Genomic DNA, 18862 nt, shown 5'->3' on the forward strand with positions numbered 1-18862 from the left:
ATTAAGAGATAACATGAACGCATCACTTGGGGCTGTTTGGCTTGAAGCTCGTGAATCGCTCAAAAATTGATTCGAATTTTAGCTCGGATCGAAATGAATGAGCCAATCCACGAGACAAAATTTTCGATCGAATTTTTTTTTAGCCAACCCCAGCTCGGCTCGAAATCAAATCGTTGACAATATATGACTACTAATTTAGTGAATTTTGCTCGAAGTTTGTTAATTGCTCGGAAATTGATTCGAATTTTGGCTTGGATCAAGATTGGAACATAAGAATTTGTGCTAGGTATGTAAATTTGACTATTTATTTTTATAATTCATTGGAAAATATTACTAATACTTCAGGATGTTTACATATGGATTGAGATGAGACATGAAGAGGTTTTTTTAGTGGAAATTCTCTTAAATATTAGAAAATATTGTAGCTATACAGATGGCATCAAGCATTAATCATTAACATATCTCAACCTCTATAGCAATTATAGTTAAAAAATGTCAAGTGGGTTTTATCCTTGAGACATTATTTTTTAACTTAAATGGCATTGCAGCCATAAAGATGTGTATATTCATTAAAAGAAGATTTTACAGTTAGAAAATAAATCTAATGAGCATTATAAATCAATTATTTCTTAATTTGAATCTTCTTTTTAACACAATGCCTAAATTCCTCTCGGTTGAGTGAATTTCTATCATCCACCTTCGGTGCCCCTTCGGTGCCTTCTATGACACATGCCATCATGTTGGCAGGCCATCCAATAAGAATGCTCCCATTGCTTATGCACAAAGGAAAAGCAAAATTAAGAAATACATGAACGCATCACTTAGGGCTGTTTGGCTTGAAGCTCGTGAATCGCTTAAAAATTGATTCGAATTTTAGCTCGGATCGAAATAAATGAGCCAATCTACGAGATAAAATTTTGGTTCGACAATTTTTTGAGCCAACCCCAACTCAACTCGAAATCAGATCGTTGACAATATATGACTTCTAATTCAGTGAATTTTGTTCGAAGTTTGTTAATCGCTCAGAAATTGATTCGAATTTTGGCTTGGATCAAGATTGGATCGAAATAAACGAGCCGGGCTACAAGCCAAAATTTTATATCGAACTTTTTTCAAGCTAATTTTGAGCCGATCCTAGCTCGGCTCAAAATCGGATCATTAACAGCCATAGCACCACTAAAACAATGGATTCTAATTAAAATTCTAGCCATTAATTTGGTACCCAGACGCCTAAACTTCATCAATAAAATTATAAAAAAAAGGATTTCATAGTGATGCTTATACTACTCATTCCTAATTATAACAGTCACTAAATCCAAAAGAACTGAGTGGCACATCTAGTTTCAAAGGTCCACGCAAAAGTCCAGAATTACAATTAAAGAAATTGGAAATGGTAATTGTAATAAATACATCTTAAAATCAGATTCACACGAAGCAGCATACATCAAAATTTGCAGAAGATGGAATATTAAATCCTAAGAACATGTAAAGGACAGATACCCGCTAAGGATTCATGCCACAACCACCACACGCCCAGCAACTTGATCGAGGTCGCGGCGGCCCTGCGATGTAATTCTTCTTCCCCTAGCAGACGAAAATATTTGATAAAACAGCATATACCAATTCAATTATGCGACTTATCTTGCACTAAAAAATAAATACAGCAAAATTCAACTGTAGCAACCTTCTTGTCCATCCAAAATAGTATGTAAGAAACAGAGAAAGCAGGCGATTCGGTTTACTATCTTCCTATGATGACTAGGTCAGGTGTGCAAGCTGATTAGCAGCAACAACAAAAACAATAAAGCCTTAATCCCACTAAGTGGGGTCGGCTACATGAATCATTTTTCTCCATTGCGTCCTATTTAGTGTCATATTTTCATTTAATTCTAATAAATTAAGGTCATTTTTTATACAATAAGCCCAAGTCTTCTAGGTCTAGCCTACCTATCTTAACATACGTCGAATCTAAAACATCTAGATCATCAGATGGTCGACGTTTAATGTGACCAAACCATCTAAGACGACTTTCTCTAATTTTGTCCGTCGCTGGGGCTACACTAACCCTATCACGCATATAATCATTTCACATTTTGTCTCTAAGCATAAAGCCACTTATCTGCCTAATCATTCTCATCTCGGTAACACTTAACTTAATATTATGCTTCTCTTTTAAAGGCCAACATTCAACGCCATAGAGTATTGCGGTCTCCCCACCCTCTTATAAATTTTCCTTTCAGTCTAAGCTGATTAGCAAAGTTAAAAAATATATATATTAAAGTTCTATGTAATTACTGATAAGATGAAAGATTATGCGAAAGTTTAGAGCAGCATAAGAATCAGCAACCCTTTATGAAAAAAAAATATTTATTAGCATTAAATGAAGCACTGACCCCTTCTCATGGGCTTCAATGATATTCATCTTCTCTAGTTGCTGCAGAATATGGCGAGCAATCGCACCACTACTTTTGCAGAAATGAGGAGGCCTGCTACCGTTCCTCTTGCGACCTCCATAGATCTTCTGAAAGCCACCTACTCCAATGCCCTGTCTCAAATAGATCTTCCTTGCCATGGAAGCTGCAAATGAAATAAACAACTTAAAGATGCTTAATTGGAGGAAGTAGTAACGAGTCAATCTTCCAAAAAAAAAAAAACAATGGATGAAATCGATTACCAGCTCTAATGTAGTACCAATCTGGGTCATATGGAGCGAGCTCTTTGAATCTTCCAGTCTTAACAATATCAGTCCAGTGAGGAAGTTCAATCTACAAATAATCAGGAGCACAAGCGAGCAATATTATACTGATATATGGGTGAATAATTTAACATTAGCTATGTAAATTTAAAAAAAATAGAAAGGAACAACAACAACAAGCAATAAAAACTAGCTGCATCCATCAAAACTAACCAGAAAAAAAGATGGCAAAATTGAAAAAAAAAATTATGCAGCGCATAGAGCACAAAACATGGATTTATACATGCATTCCTTAATAAAAGCTGGGATAATTACATATATCCCGAAATATTGCTATCAACAAATCTAGCGCCATGTGATATTCTTGAACTACCGAGCCAATGCATTTACACGTGCCACAATCAAACCATTGAGAATTTGATAAAAATGAAAAATATGGATTTCAGTTTTATCATGAATTTTGACATTTGAGTGAGAATTTCAAAAATGAATGAAAGGGCAAAAATGAATGAAAGGGAAAGGGGTGCTAGATTTGTAAATAGCAATGTTGCAGGTGCTATGTATGTAAAATGTTTACATAATAACATGCATAAGTTTAGATAGATATATCAGCAAACATTCATCTGCTCTCACACATTACAATGCATAAGCCCCCATGCATGTAGGCATAAATCAGTGAAAACGCAGGTGTCCGTCCCATTTAATCAAATCTAATGTTAAATCCACAAGCAAATAATATAAAAAAGTGACCCAATTTTCACACCATTCCCCAAATAAGAAGCAGCGGTCTCATACTGAAGCAACAAGAAAAATAAGGTGAGAAGCTACATTACACAGCTATGTAAGATGCTTGCATAGACACACGTGCATGTACATGCAAAACCAGACAGACAGGAGTGAGCAGAAGAATAAACAGTTCGTGAAATAGCACACATACGGGAAGCAAAGACAAGCATACAGTACAGATACAAATACAAAAAATTCATGCAGACATGTAGAGGTTGTAAATACAGCATTTCTAGAATTACAGGGATATGTACATATTACATACAGAATAGTAAACATAAATTCATTGAGGCCACACGTACAAATGTATAAATGGAGGGATCAAACATAAAGATGCATACGACAACTCAACCGATACATAAAAAAAATAACAACAATTACTCTGTAGACAAGAAAAATAAGGTGAGGACGCTACATTACACAGCTATGTAAGATGCTTGCATAGACACACGTGCATGTACATGCAAAACCAGACAGACAGGAGTGAGCGAAGAATAAACAGTTAGTGAACAAATGCATCGAAGCCACATTGACATCACCTAAACTCAAAAATAGCACACATACGTGAAGCAAAGACAAGCATACAGTACAGATACAAATACACAAAATTCATGCAGACATATAGAAGTTTTAAATACAGCATTTCTAGAATTACAGGGATATGTACATATTACATACAGAATAGTAAACATAAATTCATTGAGGTCACACGTACAAATGTATAAATGGAGGGATCAAACATAAAGATGCATGCGACAACTCAACCGATACATAAACAAAATAACAACAATTACTCAGTAGAGGAACATGCATCCGCATTTCATATGTATAAATGGATGGTGCGGTACATAATTATGGCTTGCACACATGTTGATGCATGCACATTCAAAAAAAAATACCATAGAACAAAGTCACGCACTACAGATACCTACATATTTAAAGTTCAAAAAGCATTAAAATTATATATAGAATAGGCAACGCAAAATATCAAGTGAAAGTATATCCCTATTTTTATTGAAAGAAGTATGCTGCATGCTTTGCACATAGATACATAAATACAAATCCATGTTTTTTGAAAAAATCAAATAAAACAACGCACAACATTTTTTCAGTGTCCATTACAGTTTTGCATATGATCAGAGTGTTTTGAAGAATTTTTTCCAATATAGCTTGCAAAGAATTTGGCAATTGTAACTATTCATTTTAAAGTTCTAATTGTTACAAAAGAACAAGTTAACTAGCAACAACAGATGGGGATAATGAACGAAATGAGGGGATCTATAATTGCATAATGGAAGAAAAGAATATATACAAACTACAATCATAAATCGTTCATAATAACAAACATTACTTACATGTGAAACCATATAAAATAAGATCAAAATCACTTATGAGAATTTAAAGTAGATATCTCATGCATTCTGCATCAGAGATGTTGCAAACTCCTATTCTCTCTATGTATCTAATGCCTTGTAATCAAACGAGAGATTGAATGAAATAGTGCTGGTATATTCAGCAATTAGTGTCCGTTGATAACCAACAGTGCAATCTACCTTAAGGATTTTAAATGGAATCACAACATCATAAGCCTTATCCTAAAATTTTGGAGTCAGCATTATGAATATTCATTTTTCATTCTTTTTAGCCAACAGTTGCCTAAGGTGTTACCATTTCTGCTTTCTAACCTTCTGATATTCATTTTATATGATCTTCCAGTGAGATGCATGTTATATCCTTCATTGTACATGTCCAAACCCAAAGTCTATTTTCAAGTGTTTTGTCTTCAATTTATTCACTCAAAACGTTCATCTAATATAATAACTTTTCATTTTATCCTTCCTAAGTTTGTTAAGCATCCTACCTTAAATTCTCATTTTTGAAACTCCAATAATTTTATTACTACTAAACACACATGAAAATAATATCATCAGCTTGATTATGATTTATTAAATTTATCTTCATCACATAATATAAAATATCTCGACGCATTTCCACATTTTATCCACTAATCATAAATATAAAAGTTGTAGCCTACTTCATATCCCCACTTTTCTATATAACATATCCAATACATGGATTAAAAGGTGTTCAAGGTGCATGTCCAGAGGCATGCCTCATCATGATGTGTATATAAAACATCTCAAGGCCTATTGCTTTTTTCTTAGTTAAGAATGAGGCTCATAACTTATGGGTTGAAGTAGATGCCTTCCGTAAGAAAACAATGTTGTTATATATATATCTATATATATATAGAGAGAGAGAGAGAGAGAGAGAGAGAGAGAGAGATTATTCAAGTTTGAGACATAGTTTTTAAGGAGAGAGAAAGAGAGGGGGAGAGAGGTCTGTGAGTCAAGCGAGAGAGCGAGCAGCTACCACAGCAAAATGGGCGGTCTACAACCAATGAAGAGTGGAAAGTTGTAGTGATGGCTAAGGCGATGCACTTTCTTTAGCAAAACAAATAAGAGAATCTTTTTCTTTTAGAGAAAATCAAATTATTTTATTAAATGCATTTTTCAACTACTATTTATACTAATTTTTACTTTTTTTTTAAATATTTACTTTCAGGATTAAGACTTTATTTTTATTTCTCAGTTTTATCTCTTAATTTTTTAAAAATATTTTACTTTTCATTTAATTTATAATTTATTTTATATTCGTATTTATTTTCTTTCTTTTAATTATTTTTTCAGGGTTAAGATTTAATTTTCATTTTTCTCAGCTCTCTAATTAGTTTTTTTTACTGGTTTTATTTTCATTTCCATTTTTTATCTTTTTACTGATTTTTATTTTAAATACTTTTAGGGCTTATATTTTATTTTAATTTTTTATATTATTTTTTAGTTTACTATAATGATCGAGGACAATAGAAAAAAAGATCCAACTTGAAATATGACACTTAAACCAAAATACAAAAAGGTGCAACAAAGGCTATGTTTACTTGACATAACAATTTAGTGGCAATAGAATTACAAGCGGTGCTAAAAGATTAAGAGATCACCTAGCATGCACATATCTTGAAGATAGAGAATATAAAAAACAGTCAAAGAATGTTAAGAAAGAATGTGCATTTCAAGAAATTTATGCCACTTCAAAAACACAGCAGAAGGAATAACCTAGGAAAAGATTCGAAATAGCTCCTTTGGTTCTCAACATAATAATAATAGCAATGAAAGTTTATTTCCTCCTAATAGAAGAACTCTGAAATCAATGAATAAATTTGTAGCAAATTTAGATGAATATGAATCTCAAAAATTTCTCCTTGAACATCGATAAAAGAGCAGTAGAATAGAGTACGATTAGATGTTACAAGATATCTTCATGAAATTGAAATTCCACACAATGTGGAAGGAACAATAAAGTTGATTCATAGGTGCAGAAGATAAGAATTAGAGTAAATGTTATGAAATTATCAAATGGTTAATTGGACATCAGAGAAAAAAAAACATTATCAACTTTCTTGTTAACAATCCATAGGTGACTTGGTTTAAAAATCTATTGATGCATCAACATTTGTTAAAAATGCATCTCTGGTATTTAAAATGCTTGAAGTAATTGTTGAAGAGGTAAAGGAGAGCATAGTTGCTCAAGCGATCATGAATAATGCAAGCAAATAAAAGGCTATAGACAGGATGTTAATGGAGGAAAAGAGGGACATCTTTAATGCACTTCAAGTGTTGGCCATATCATCATTCGATGCTTGAGAAGTTAGAACACCACAACATATATATGTTGTGCTATAAAAACAAAATAATGAACCAATTTATTTACAATCATTCTAGAGAATTAAACTTGATGATAAAGTTTACAAGTAAGAAATTAAGCAAACAATCATAATAAAAGTTAAATTTGAACATTAAAAGATGCCTTGAAAGCTAATATAAAAGAAAATAACATTGTAAACATTGGAAGGGTTACTAACTTGAGACTAAATTCTTCTTTAAAATCATTCAAAAGAAAGAAGAACATTGAAATTAAACCAAAAAAAAGTCAAAAGATAATTTAATTATAATGAATTATTATTTTTGTTATTCATTTAACATTTTATTTTAAATCATCTTGAATTCTAAGTTGATTGATATAGAGAATAAGAAACAATACAATGATTAATAAGATTTAGAATATAATAATGAGATTATATCATAAAATGATTGAATTGTTACATTTGATAATTCTTTAAAAACATTACAATGAAAAAGATGTCATCATGGATCATAATCTTTATGACAAATTTTAAGTGCTCATCATAAATCTTTATTTAAAACACTTCAGGTTAGCATTGAAAATTAAATTTTACATTTTTTCTTGTTAAATGATTTTCAGATATATGATGTTGAACTAAATTAATTTGATACTGGTTTAGGGCATATTTGAAATTTATTTTCTAAGCACTTTTTCTTTTAGTTCAAACCTTTCATCTCGAGGCTAATCGAGGCCACTCTTAAGCCAAATGCTTCAATTCTCAATGTCAACCATAATCCAAGATACTTAAATATGATTCAATTAAGTATCAATTTGTTTTCTAAAAATATTATTTGATAATAGTTAATATCACGCCCAATAAAATTTTATCACATAATCATTGCTTAACTAATTATAAGCCATCTATATTCTAAATATTTAGTCTTTATTTTTCACTTATTTTAGTAACTATCTCACTAATTAAATATATGTTGCTTATAAAAAGCATGCACCAAAATATCTCATTTTGAAAATATTTTAAAAGTATCTCTATAACTAATACCAAAAAGATATGACTACAATGTTAATCATTAATGGAATCCTACTATAATTGAAAATTTTAGTCAAGTACAATTATTTGAACTTTTACCTACCATTGCACATTATCTTTAATAACTTCAGCATTTTTTTGGCACGACTTTCTATTTTATGCACGCCAAATAAATTGCGAGTCGCCTGAAAAATATCTTCCCAAGATCAATAAAATCTATTAGAAGCTATTAGTATTGATTTATTTCATTTCTAATTACTTCCTAATTTATGTATTTCCTTTTATCTCCAAGTGGTTATTAGGAAATGAATTTATTCCTAGTGATATGAGCGTTATATCTTCCCTATTTTATAATTTATGTAACATTTATTTATATCCCCTTTTCATATCAAAGAAATTATCCTAATCAATTCTCCAAACATATAAAATCAAATAATTTTTTTTATTTACTCTCTATATTATTTTCAATAATTATCTAACACAAAAATACTTTCATAATAAATCTTTCTGTCATAAACCCATTTTGATTTTATAAAACTGATGCTATTTTTAAGCACAAATTCCATTACTAATTGCATCACTTGATTCTTATATCACTAGCATATTCTTGAATATGTTATTCCTAAATAAACATAGATAATCAAATGATTTTCCAAATATTTGCATGCACTTAGGGTCTGTCTGCTTAAGCAAAAAGCATCCCAATAGTCTGAAAAAGTGTCCAAGCATAAGTACAACCAAGAACCCATCAAGGAGTTAATAAAGAGAAATAATCAAGTTTTATTATTTTATTATTTAAATTTCAAATTTAATATCTAAAAGTTTTGTATTTTCAAATTTAGAGACAATTATTTCGCTACCCATTTAAAAAAATGAAAGATAAAAACAATAGAAATGGTTGGCACCATCATCCATTAATGGTCGCCTCTTTTTTCCTCCAATATTTCTCTTGTTCTCCAAATTATACTCAATATAATCCCAATAGATAGGGTTATTTGAATTGAAGTTTCAATTAATGACTTCATGCGTATGCCATTACTTGGGAAAGAAAGAATATTTATCATTTTATTTTCCTTTAAGTTGTTTATTATTTCTCCATAACACCTGTTCTATGATGTTCACAACTCTTTCTCACTTCATAAGTATCTTTTAAGATCAACAAACCAACAACCAAAAAATATAAACATTCTAAGTAACTCTTCATAGCTATTGACTAAGCTAGAAAATACTACGACCTAATCTTTTTATACTCCTTAACATCCTTGTAAACTCATCCAAATCAAATCATCTATTTCAGATCATAAGTATACATCCTAAGCTAACCATCCAAAAGCATTCACAAATTTTCAACCACTGTTAAGCCATTGTCCTAAAAAATCTTCAAAATCTAACTAATCTTAGTATTCCAGCTATCATACCATACTAAACCCCTTAATATTCCACCAAAAATTCCAAATCTCATCTCTAGATACTAAACTAAAATTCATGGCCTTTTATAATCTATAATTTCACTAAAAGACCACCCGCTACTGTCATATTTGATATCAAAGTCAAAACTCAAATTTTTGCAATGTAAAAACAGGATTTTTTTGGTATTTCTTCCCCTTAGGTTGTGACTGGTGGCTCAATCATTGAAATCGTGTTTATAATCAATTTCAGCACCATAATTTTGTAATAGATTTTAGTGAGGATTTATTAGCATTCATGTGAAGAGAAATTTGGTAATTCATTTTCATTTTAGATAACTGTAATGGGGTTTTGAATTTGCAGCTTATGTGTTTTCATTAATATTTTCCCATATCCATTATTAAGTTTCTTATTCCACAATAACCTATATTTTTTTTTTTTTTCAAATCAATCATTTAATTTAAGCTAATCTTTGATTTGGTGACCTAGGATACCACTTTTAAATGGTTATTAGATTAATTTTTTTATTTAGGAAAGAAAAGTAATTATAAAGATTACATTGCAAATTTATTTGATTTTATATGTTTGCAATTTAGTATTTTCATATTTTTATTCTACTCATGTTGCATGCTTATTTTCTATTTCGCTTGTCAATCACTTAATTTTATAAAGTAGAATTTTTTATAAATAAGAGAATAGATGCAGAAAAAAATAAGATAATTGATATAAACAAATATTTATTTTTTATGAAGAAGAATATAGTGGTGTAAAAATATAATTAAGATTTATAAAATCCAATCAAAAAAGTATAAGTGAAATCTCAAGTACAATAAATAGATCCAGCAAAAGAGGCCCAAATAAAATTCTAAGAAAAGGCCCAACCTTGAGCCCTATCAAGGCTCAATCATAGGACCAAATTAATAAGGAATATTTGAAGTTTAGACTATATTATTTAAATTTAGTATTTAAAAGCTTTAAAATTTTAAATTTGGCAGCATATATTGGCAAACCATTTAATAAAAAATGAAAGAAAAAATTATGAAGATAGTTAGCACTACATTAATGACCGCCTACCTTTCTCTCCAAAATTCCCTTCTTTTTTAAATTATGTTAAATATATAGGGTTATTATGTAATGAAGTTTCAATTATCAAATGAAATATTTTTAAGTGAAAATTTGTTCTTTTTTGTTTTGTGCTTGGTAGCTTCAAGTGTACATTTTCCTAGGTGAAGAAAGACATTTAACATTTTTTTCATCAAGTAATTCACTATCCCTACATAATACCTGCTCTACAGCCTTTATCACTCTTCCAACACTTTATAAGTATCTTTAAGCTCAACAAACCAGTAACAAAAGTCTTACAATCATTCCAATTAACTCTTCATAATTTTTTGCTAAGATAGAAAACTCTAGCACCTAATCTTATTCTATATTTTTCGAAGCCCTTACAAATTCATTTATATCAAAACATGAAAATCATAAATACGCAACTTAAGTTAACCATCCAAACATTTTTAGCCTTTTAACCAACCTCTCCTAGAAAGATCTTCCAAATTAGCACAAACAAGTTTTAGTATTTTAAAATCCTTAACATTCAACCAAAATTAAATAGCAAACTAAATACTCGTGGCAATTTCTATTCCATAATCTCACAGAAGATCACCAACCACCATCAGTCATCCAAACATTATTTAAATTTATAGTCTTTAAGGGAGTTGCTCCTCTAGTTCAAATGAAGCCTGAGAATCAACTAGATGTAGCTCAAACTACACAAATTGAGGTAACCCCAAATTACCCTTACCAAAATTAAATAGCAAACTAAATATTCATGGCAATTTCTATTCCATAATCTCAAGATCACCAACCACCATCAGTCATCCAAACATTATTTAAATTTATAGTCTTTAAGGGAGTTGCTCCTCTAGTTCAAATGAAGCCTGAGAATCAACTAGATGTAGCTCAAACTACACAAATTGAGGTAACCCCAAATTACCCTTAGTTTGCATACATCTTCATATATTGTGAAACAAAATTAAAAATTAGGTCAATCAACTATAAAAAATTACTTTAGGTCCTCTAGATCCATCTCAACATAAAAAATACAAAAACTTCACACTAGATTGCTTGAATCAAAGCCAAAACTATGGATAGTCTCCATCTTGAGCTACAGGTAAAAGACGGCGCAATTGCCATCCATTCTACTTAAACGGAATGAACAGCAGAAATTGAATCATATTCTATAGGGTTCAAATGACCTTTGAAACAATAGGGTTAGTCCAGATTGCCCGTTATTTGAATGAACAACTAGAATTTAACCCATGTTTGACCCTTTACAACACGGTTGTAAAATCTCCACCAAATGTGCCAATGTAAAACACGTGCCACATTAACCTATGTTAAATTAATAAAAAATTAGAAATTTAAATAAATAAAAAAATGTACTTTACTTTAAAAATTTATAGAAAACTCAAATTAAATTCAAGAAAAGAAAAAACCCTCCATGAAATTAGTGAATATAAAATGATTAAGAATTCAAGAAAGCCCTAATTTATTTAAAATAGAATTAAACTAACTAAAGAACTGGCAAAATCCGAATTAAATAAAATTAAATGGTAAAAATCAACTCAGTCAAGCTTAAATTTATATAGATGCTCTTTAACGGTTATCCCCTAGGAATTATTTCATTGAAATTTGAAAAAGTAATTAAATTAAATTAAATTTACATAAAATTCAAATAAAATTTGATAAAATATGGATAAATGAATGCTAAAACTAAAATTTTCAGTTACAGTTTAAAACACTTCACGAACCTTTTAAGTCAATGAAAACCTAAATAAAAACAAAATAAGTCACTTAACCCCATTAAGTAAATATAAAATACATAATGAAAAGAAATAGAAATAATCCCTAAAATTTATAAAAAAAATTGTAAAAATTGCAGTGAGTATTTTTGGGCTTAAAAGAGTCTATGGCTAAAACTTTTTTTGTTATCTGTATTTATTTGGTCCAAATATTACAAAACCATATCTTAAGTTTAATTAATTTCATTAATTATCCAAGATCATCTTAAAACTATAAAACTAATTTTCACTAGAAAACACTAGAATTATAGAAAAATAAATTAGAAACAAGAAATTAAATATTTAAATTTCTAGAATTAAACAATTCAAATAAATCTTTAAAAATATAAAAAACATCAATTGACCTCTAAAGAGACCACCCTAAATATCAGAGAAAATTTCATTGAATTTGGAGTTAATTTGGTTGAAAAGGAAAGCCTAAACATTTAAACAAAACCTAAACATTTAAACACTTAAAATATATTAAAATTACAAATTAATTTAAAATAATCTCAAATTTTATGGGGCTTGTTCTTTGTTATACTCAGTTTCTAGAAATTTTCCCATGACTTTAGGAGAAACTATTTATATTTTTTAATGTTTTTATAAATAAAAAATATCTAAAATATATAAATAATATCAATAATATCAATAATATCAAAATAATCTTAATTTTCTATTGGATTATTCTTTGATTGCTCTCAATCTCTAAAATTTTTCTTATATTTTTTAGATATTTTTTTACTACTTTTTCTAAAGTAATATAAGTAGAAATAATAAAAAAACCAAAATAAAGAAATTCATAAAACCTTCCAATGTTGTTTTGAAGGTATTATGGGGTGTTACTATACTCCTTGAGTAAAGTGTACACTTTATTATGCTTAGGATTCCTTGGATAGCAAAGTTCATTTATACGATGAGCTTGTTGTATCTTTGATTATTCTTGAAACCTTAGATCAAATAAAATAACAAAAACAAGAACTCAAATAAAATTCTTAACATCATTAATCACTTAAATGGAAACCATCCCTGAACAAAATTAAATTTCAAGGCAATTTAGAATATTAAAACAACAAAAAAATTAATAAGCACAAACCCTCAAGGCCTAATACACACTAGATGCTAGATATTACACAAGCCTAAGAATTTCTAAGTTAGATTTGTTAGGTTTGATCATTATTTGGAAGATTTTTGTGTTGTGCTGTTATGCGTTGTCATGTAATGTGGTGTTGTGATGTGATGTTGTGTTGTGATGGTGTGATGTTGTGATGTTGTGATGCTATCTTTTGTTGAAATGTGATGTGAAATTTGTGAAAATGAATGCCTATAATAAATTACTCGAACTCTTGTTCCGCATATGTTCAGGCTTAGAGGGACTTAATTAAATATTAAGTCATTTAAAAATACCTAGTTTGCTTACAGATGCTTGCTTAAATTTGTCAAATCCTTAAGCATCACTAATACGGTGGATAGCTTGGAACCTGTGTGCTTAATACTACAAAATGTTTTCATTGAATATAATAGATTTGTTAACCACTATGTTGTAGAAACACGGTTGTAATTTTTTGTATAAAAAAGTAATTTTTAAAAATAGGATGCACATGTAAAAGCTTGTGAGATTACAAAGAAGAAAGCAAACAAGGATGAGCCATAAGGTATAGGCTTTGGAGCAAAAAAATATTTTAAAATAAAGCTTGATGATAGATTGAGTTAAAATCACTAAGTTAAGCTGGAAAGTATGAGGCAAATGCTCAATTGCCATCTTACTATTTTAGTTTTGTAGGGTTATATTTTATTGTGGGCCAACCACATTTGGACTTCTAATATTTTTGTGATAGATTATTACCTGTCTAATGTGTTTGCTTTATATGCGCACTAAACTAGCATACTTCTTCCAAAATTTCTTCACTTGCTTATCTATAAGTGTGGCCTGGAAGTTTATATGCAAAAAGGTTCTAGGAATAAAATTTTTATACATACATGCAAAGAAAAGATCATAAGAAATAAAATAAACTCTAGGGTAACTCTTCATATGAATTGATATTGTATCTTCTCCTTATCTTCATACACTTTTCCTGCACATGAATAGTCTCTTCGCACACATGCACAATAGGGGTCATCCAACTTATGAGGATAAACGCCACTTCTCAAGGATTTGTTAAATCATACTTTTTAAGCATAAAAGTACACATTAAAATTTCATCATGTGTTTCATATTAACATTGTATACTATTATAAAAACATTATATTAAAAAACAACGCGTTTGTTAAATTCATTTCATAGCAAATGTAAACGGGATACTTGACTCCAATAGTTAAATTGAAAGTCTCATTTCATTCTTTAATAAATAACAGTCATAGATATCTTCAAGATTTCTGGTTTAATTTTCCCACACTTGTCACTTTCTAAATTCATATCCTCAAAAAATAATTTCTTTTGAATGTTTGTTTCATACTCCTAAGAATACATGCATAACTAATTCTCTATGTTAAATGGTAAAACCCTCCCAAAATTACTTTATAATCATTTTAAGAAGACTTTTATTTCCTTAAAGTGCATAATGTTCTATTTGTAATAGGATATTTACCGTTTTGCAAATAACTAAAAGTTCACTTAAGTTATGTATTTATGTTGAAAGATTGTAGGCTAATGCAGTATCAAAAGTATATCATCTCCCATTATATTTCTCTATCTTAACACATTACTACCATAAATATTCTCATAATGCATTTTATTTAACCTTTATGCCAATTTAAATCACCTCCCATAAATATCCTTTCTTTTTCAACTATACAAAGAAGTTGCTCATCCATCTCTTCCACAAAATATCTTCTAATCCAATATGAGAAGCTAAGCACTAGCCACAATCATAGTATCCTCACCAATAATTATCTGCATGAAGGATAAATTATATTTTTGATATATGATATTCTTGTTAAATGGTATTCTTGTTAAACATTGCAATTAAACAATCATAAATAACACTTTGCAAAAGCGCGTGCATCATACTATCTTACCAAAACTTTTAATATAAACATGTAGCATAAAGAAAAAAATAAGAATAAAATAACATGGTGATAATTTCAGATCTACAAAAAATGAAGCTAGTAACCAAAATATACAAGAACTATTTCTAGCATACACACATTCAAAGCAATTTTTATGCATGACCCTCATCCACCCATTCAAATGGAAGCAAAAAACTAGTACATTCATCCCTGAAAATCAGCAGCTGCCACAAAAAAAAGGAAGGCAGGTGAGTTAAATTTATAATTACAATGAGGACATTTGTGGCTGAACCTCCTTAAAGTCTAATATTCAAACCAGAATAAATTTCTAAGCAATAACTAGACAAGCACTGTAACTATAAGTTATCTCTTAATGCTTAAACATTTATTGCAAGTTACAGACAGTGGCAAGCTGAAAGCTTAATGCTACCAAGTCACATGTTGCTAGCAATTCAAAAACAAGGAGAACTAGAAAAAAAAATGTTGATAGTTTGTTGTAGAGGATCCTTCAATCAACTTACCCATAGATTCTTCGGCTTTAGTACATTCGAACCTCCACTTAGTCTAACATAAGATTCATTCTAGTCGTGGACAGATCACCCAAGTTCCCCAAGTTCAAGTTCATAAAAGTTCATAAACAATGATTATAGCCCTACAAGCTACTTGCAGTTGTTTCCAGTAGTGGTGAAGCTACATGATATAAAAAGGAATCAAAATCCAAAAGAGAAGGCAAAAATTGAAACTTTATTCCATAATTTTTCCAAATATGGAAAAGTATGTTCGGATTGAACTTAGTCTTTCGCAAATAGGGTGTTTGCAGAATCGAACAATTAATAAAATACACATTCTCAGTTCAAGACTCTTTAGTTTACAGATAAATCTTGCATCAAAATGAACTAGTTCATCTGATTAAACAAAAAAAAAATCAAGAGGCACGCAAAAGAAATATCCATACATACAAATTATAGAACAATAAATAAAATAGATCACAATTGATAAAGAAAAGAGCCCAATCAAAAGCTCCACCTAACCCCAAAAAGCTATAAACTAAAAAACAAAATCTACGCGAAAAGTAAGGGAAGAAAAGCAAAACATACAAAACTATGCATTCATTAAATAAAACAAGCCTAGACCTAACTATATGTATGCATAGCTTCTAAAATTTCTTATAAGAACAATATATAAATAATAACCAAGCTCATTAGTTTAATGAGACAAACTGAAGAGAACATAAAAAACATGGCATTTAACTGTATCAATGATCAATAGCAGAGTTAAAAGTAATATTATCAGTTTCCCTAAATCTTTTAAAATAAAATCACCAAAATCTAGAAGCAGAGTTATCTTCTATAGGATCAAATCAACAAATCTTTGGAATAACTAAGAAAATAATTCAAAAATCAATTAAACCAGCAAAGTTTCTCGCATAAGACCAAAAAATCACCAAGCAAAGGTAATACTTGTAGAAGAAAACAAAGCTATTCTTCTAAAGACGGAACACTTCTAATGGAGAAAAGTTTTTGAGAAAAGTTTTTAAGTAACATGTTTTTAAGTAACATCCATAACTATTGGTTCGATTGTAGAATCAAAGAAATTACTCAGATTTATGTTCTCTGCTCTAAGACTCCGTGAATAATTTAAAAGTATATCTTGCATAAAAATGAATTATCATATTTCATCAAACAAAAACCATGAGAAAAGCAAGAGGGACAAACATACAGCCAATCATGAGCAACTAATCTATTGGGACACAATAACTATTGAAATCAAAGCAAAACTTCAATCATCCCAATCAATTACAAAAGAAATATAGGATGCTGACACAGATAAATGAAAAAAAAAATTCTTAATTATTAAAGAAACTAGCTTGAACGAAAGAATATATACATTCATACAACTCCGATATTAGAATCAGCATTTTGAATAAAAAAAAATTCGGAGAAAAAATTAACCTTGCCAGATCGTTTCAAATGGGCTGAGTAATGGGCTGAGTACGCCTTGACAAAATTCGTGTGGCGACACATCCTTTACAGTTCGACCGACCTTCGCTGTCTCCATGCTCGATCTTCTCTTACCAACTATAGCCGCAAGTAGTTGTTGTATTTAAAGGAGGCTCGCCGAGCGCTCAGACAGGTAATAGGGTTTCTGCCGGAAGGGAGGAGAAAATTTTATATCGGTGCCGAAGCCGCGAGTTTATTGGTGGGTATGCTGCACGAATAAACGTTAAAAAAATAAAACAAATTATTATTTAATAAATGTATTTTATTTTATTCTTAAATGTCGTATAAATGAATATAGAATTACTTAAAATATTATTTACTTCATTAATAAGTTATAATATGATTATTTTGAGGATTACTATTATTAATGTTGAATCTTGAATTGACTTTCAGATATACAGACCTCAATAGTTTATTATTATTAAACTTATCATGCATTGTCTTTCAAAGATACACACCTCAATGGTTAGAGCCGAGAAAGATAGAGAGAATCAAGCGTCTAAAAATTCTCAGTAGATAGATCGGAAAAAAGGTCCTCAGACAGGAGTTCCTTTATTAATCGTCAAGCATTTTATTTATATGAGGTCTTTTGGTACAATTACATAAAGGACAGAGCGATTATGAAAATCGCCCTCAACTACCAAAAGGACAGAGCGATTATAAAATCCATGTCTAAGTCAAAAGAAGCCCTTAATGCAATCAATATGTCGATTTAATATAATATTTGTATTACAATTTCAACTTGAATATGGCGGTAATTAGTCGATCAGCATGTTTAAGTTTGGCCAACAAAGCGATGGGCGTCGTCGTGGTGGTCGTTTTTACCGAGGTATAAGTGATCGGTCGGTCAGCTGCGTTCGGGCAGTTTTTAGAGAGCTTCGGTAGTTGGTACCATAGATACGCCCGTCGACCGGCTTCGCTCGTGGTGGACTTGATTAGTTTGTTGATCTTTTGAATGATCAACTCAAATCATGCCTCTTGAGTTTAATGTCTCGATCGTTGAGTCGTCGTTCTTTGATGTTTGATTGTTTTGAGATTTGTGCCGACAATACTGATGCGTACATATTAGTTCCCCGAGTTTTCCTGCTCTTTTATAGTGAAAGCTACGATAAGATTAGATGAATTATTAAAAAATCAATGACATCAAAATTAAGAATTGATTGAACAATTGGCTTCCTTTAGGTTTCGTGCTTAGTGTGCTCCATAATTAAAGTCATAAACATGTTGTTGCATCTTTTATCGCTAGTTTTTCCATATAGCTGAGGTACATCATGGTTGATGCTACAAATCGGGTCCACGTGGATCCCAAAACTCTAGCAAAAGCGGGCTTCCAGGTCCCAGCCCCTGTAAAGAGAAAGAAAAGTGTGAAGAGAGAAAAACGATCGAAGCCCGAACC

At 30.3% G+C, this 18862-nt stretch overlaps 1 protein-coding gene across 1 annotated transcript; it reads right to left on the reverse strand.

The window, feature by feature from the left end:
• Positions 1-1338: 1338 nt before the first annotated feature.
• Positions 1339-17663, reverse strand: LOC110021723 (40S ribosomal protein S19-1-like). The gene is given in 5 exon segments (XM_020720333.1): positions 1339-1584; positions 2394-2577; positions 2675-2765; positions 17419-17472; positions 17474-17663. Coding segments are annotated over 5 exon segments (453 nt in total). The 5' UTR covers positions 17525-17663; the 3' UTR covers positions 1339-1511.
• Between the last annotated feature and the right edge of the window lie 1199 nt (positions 17664-18862).

Source organism: Phalaenopsis equestris, unplaced genomic scaffold (genome assembly GCF_001263595.1).
Source record: "Phalaenopsis equestris unplaced genomic scaffold, ASM126359v1 Scaffold000140, whole genome shotgun sequence".
Taxonomy (NCBI): Eukaryota; Viridiplantae; Streptophyta; class Magnoliopsida; order Asparagales; family Orchidaceae; genus Phalaenopsis; species Phalaenopsis equestris.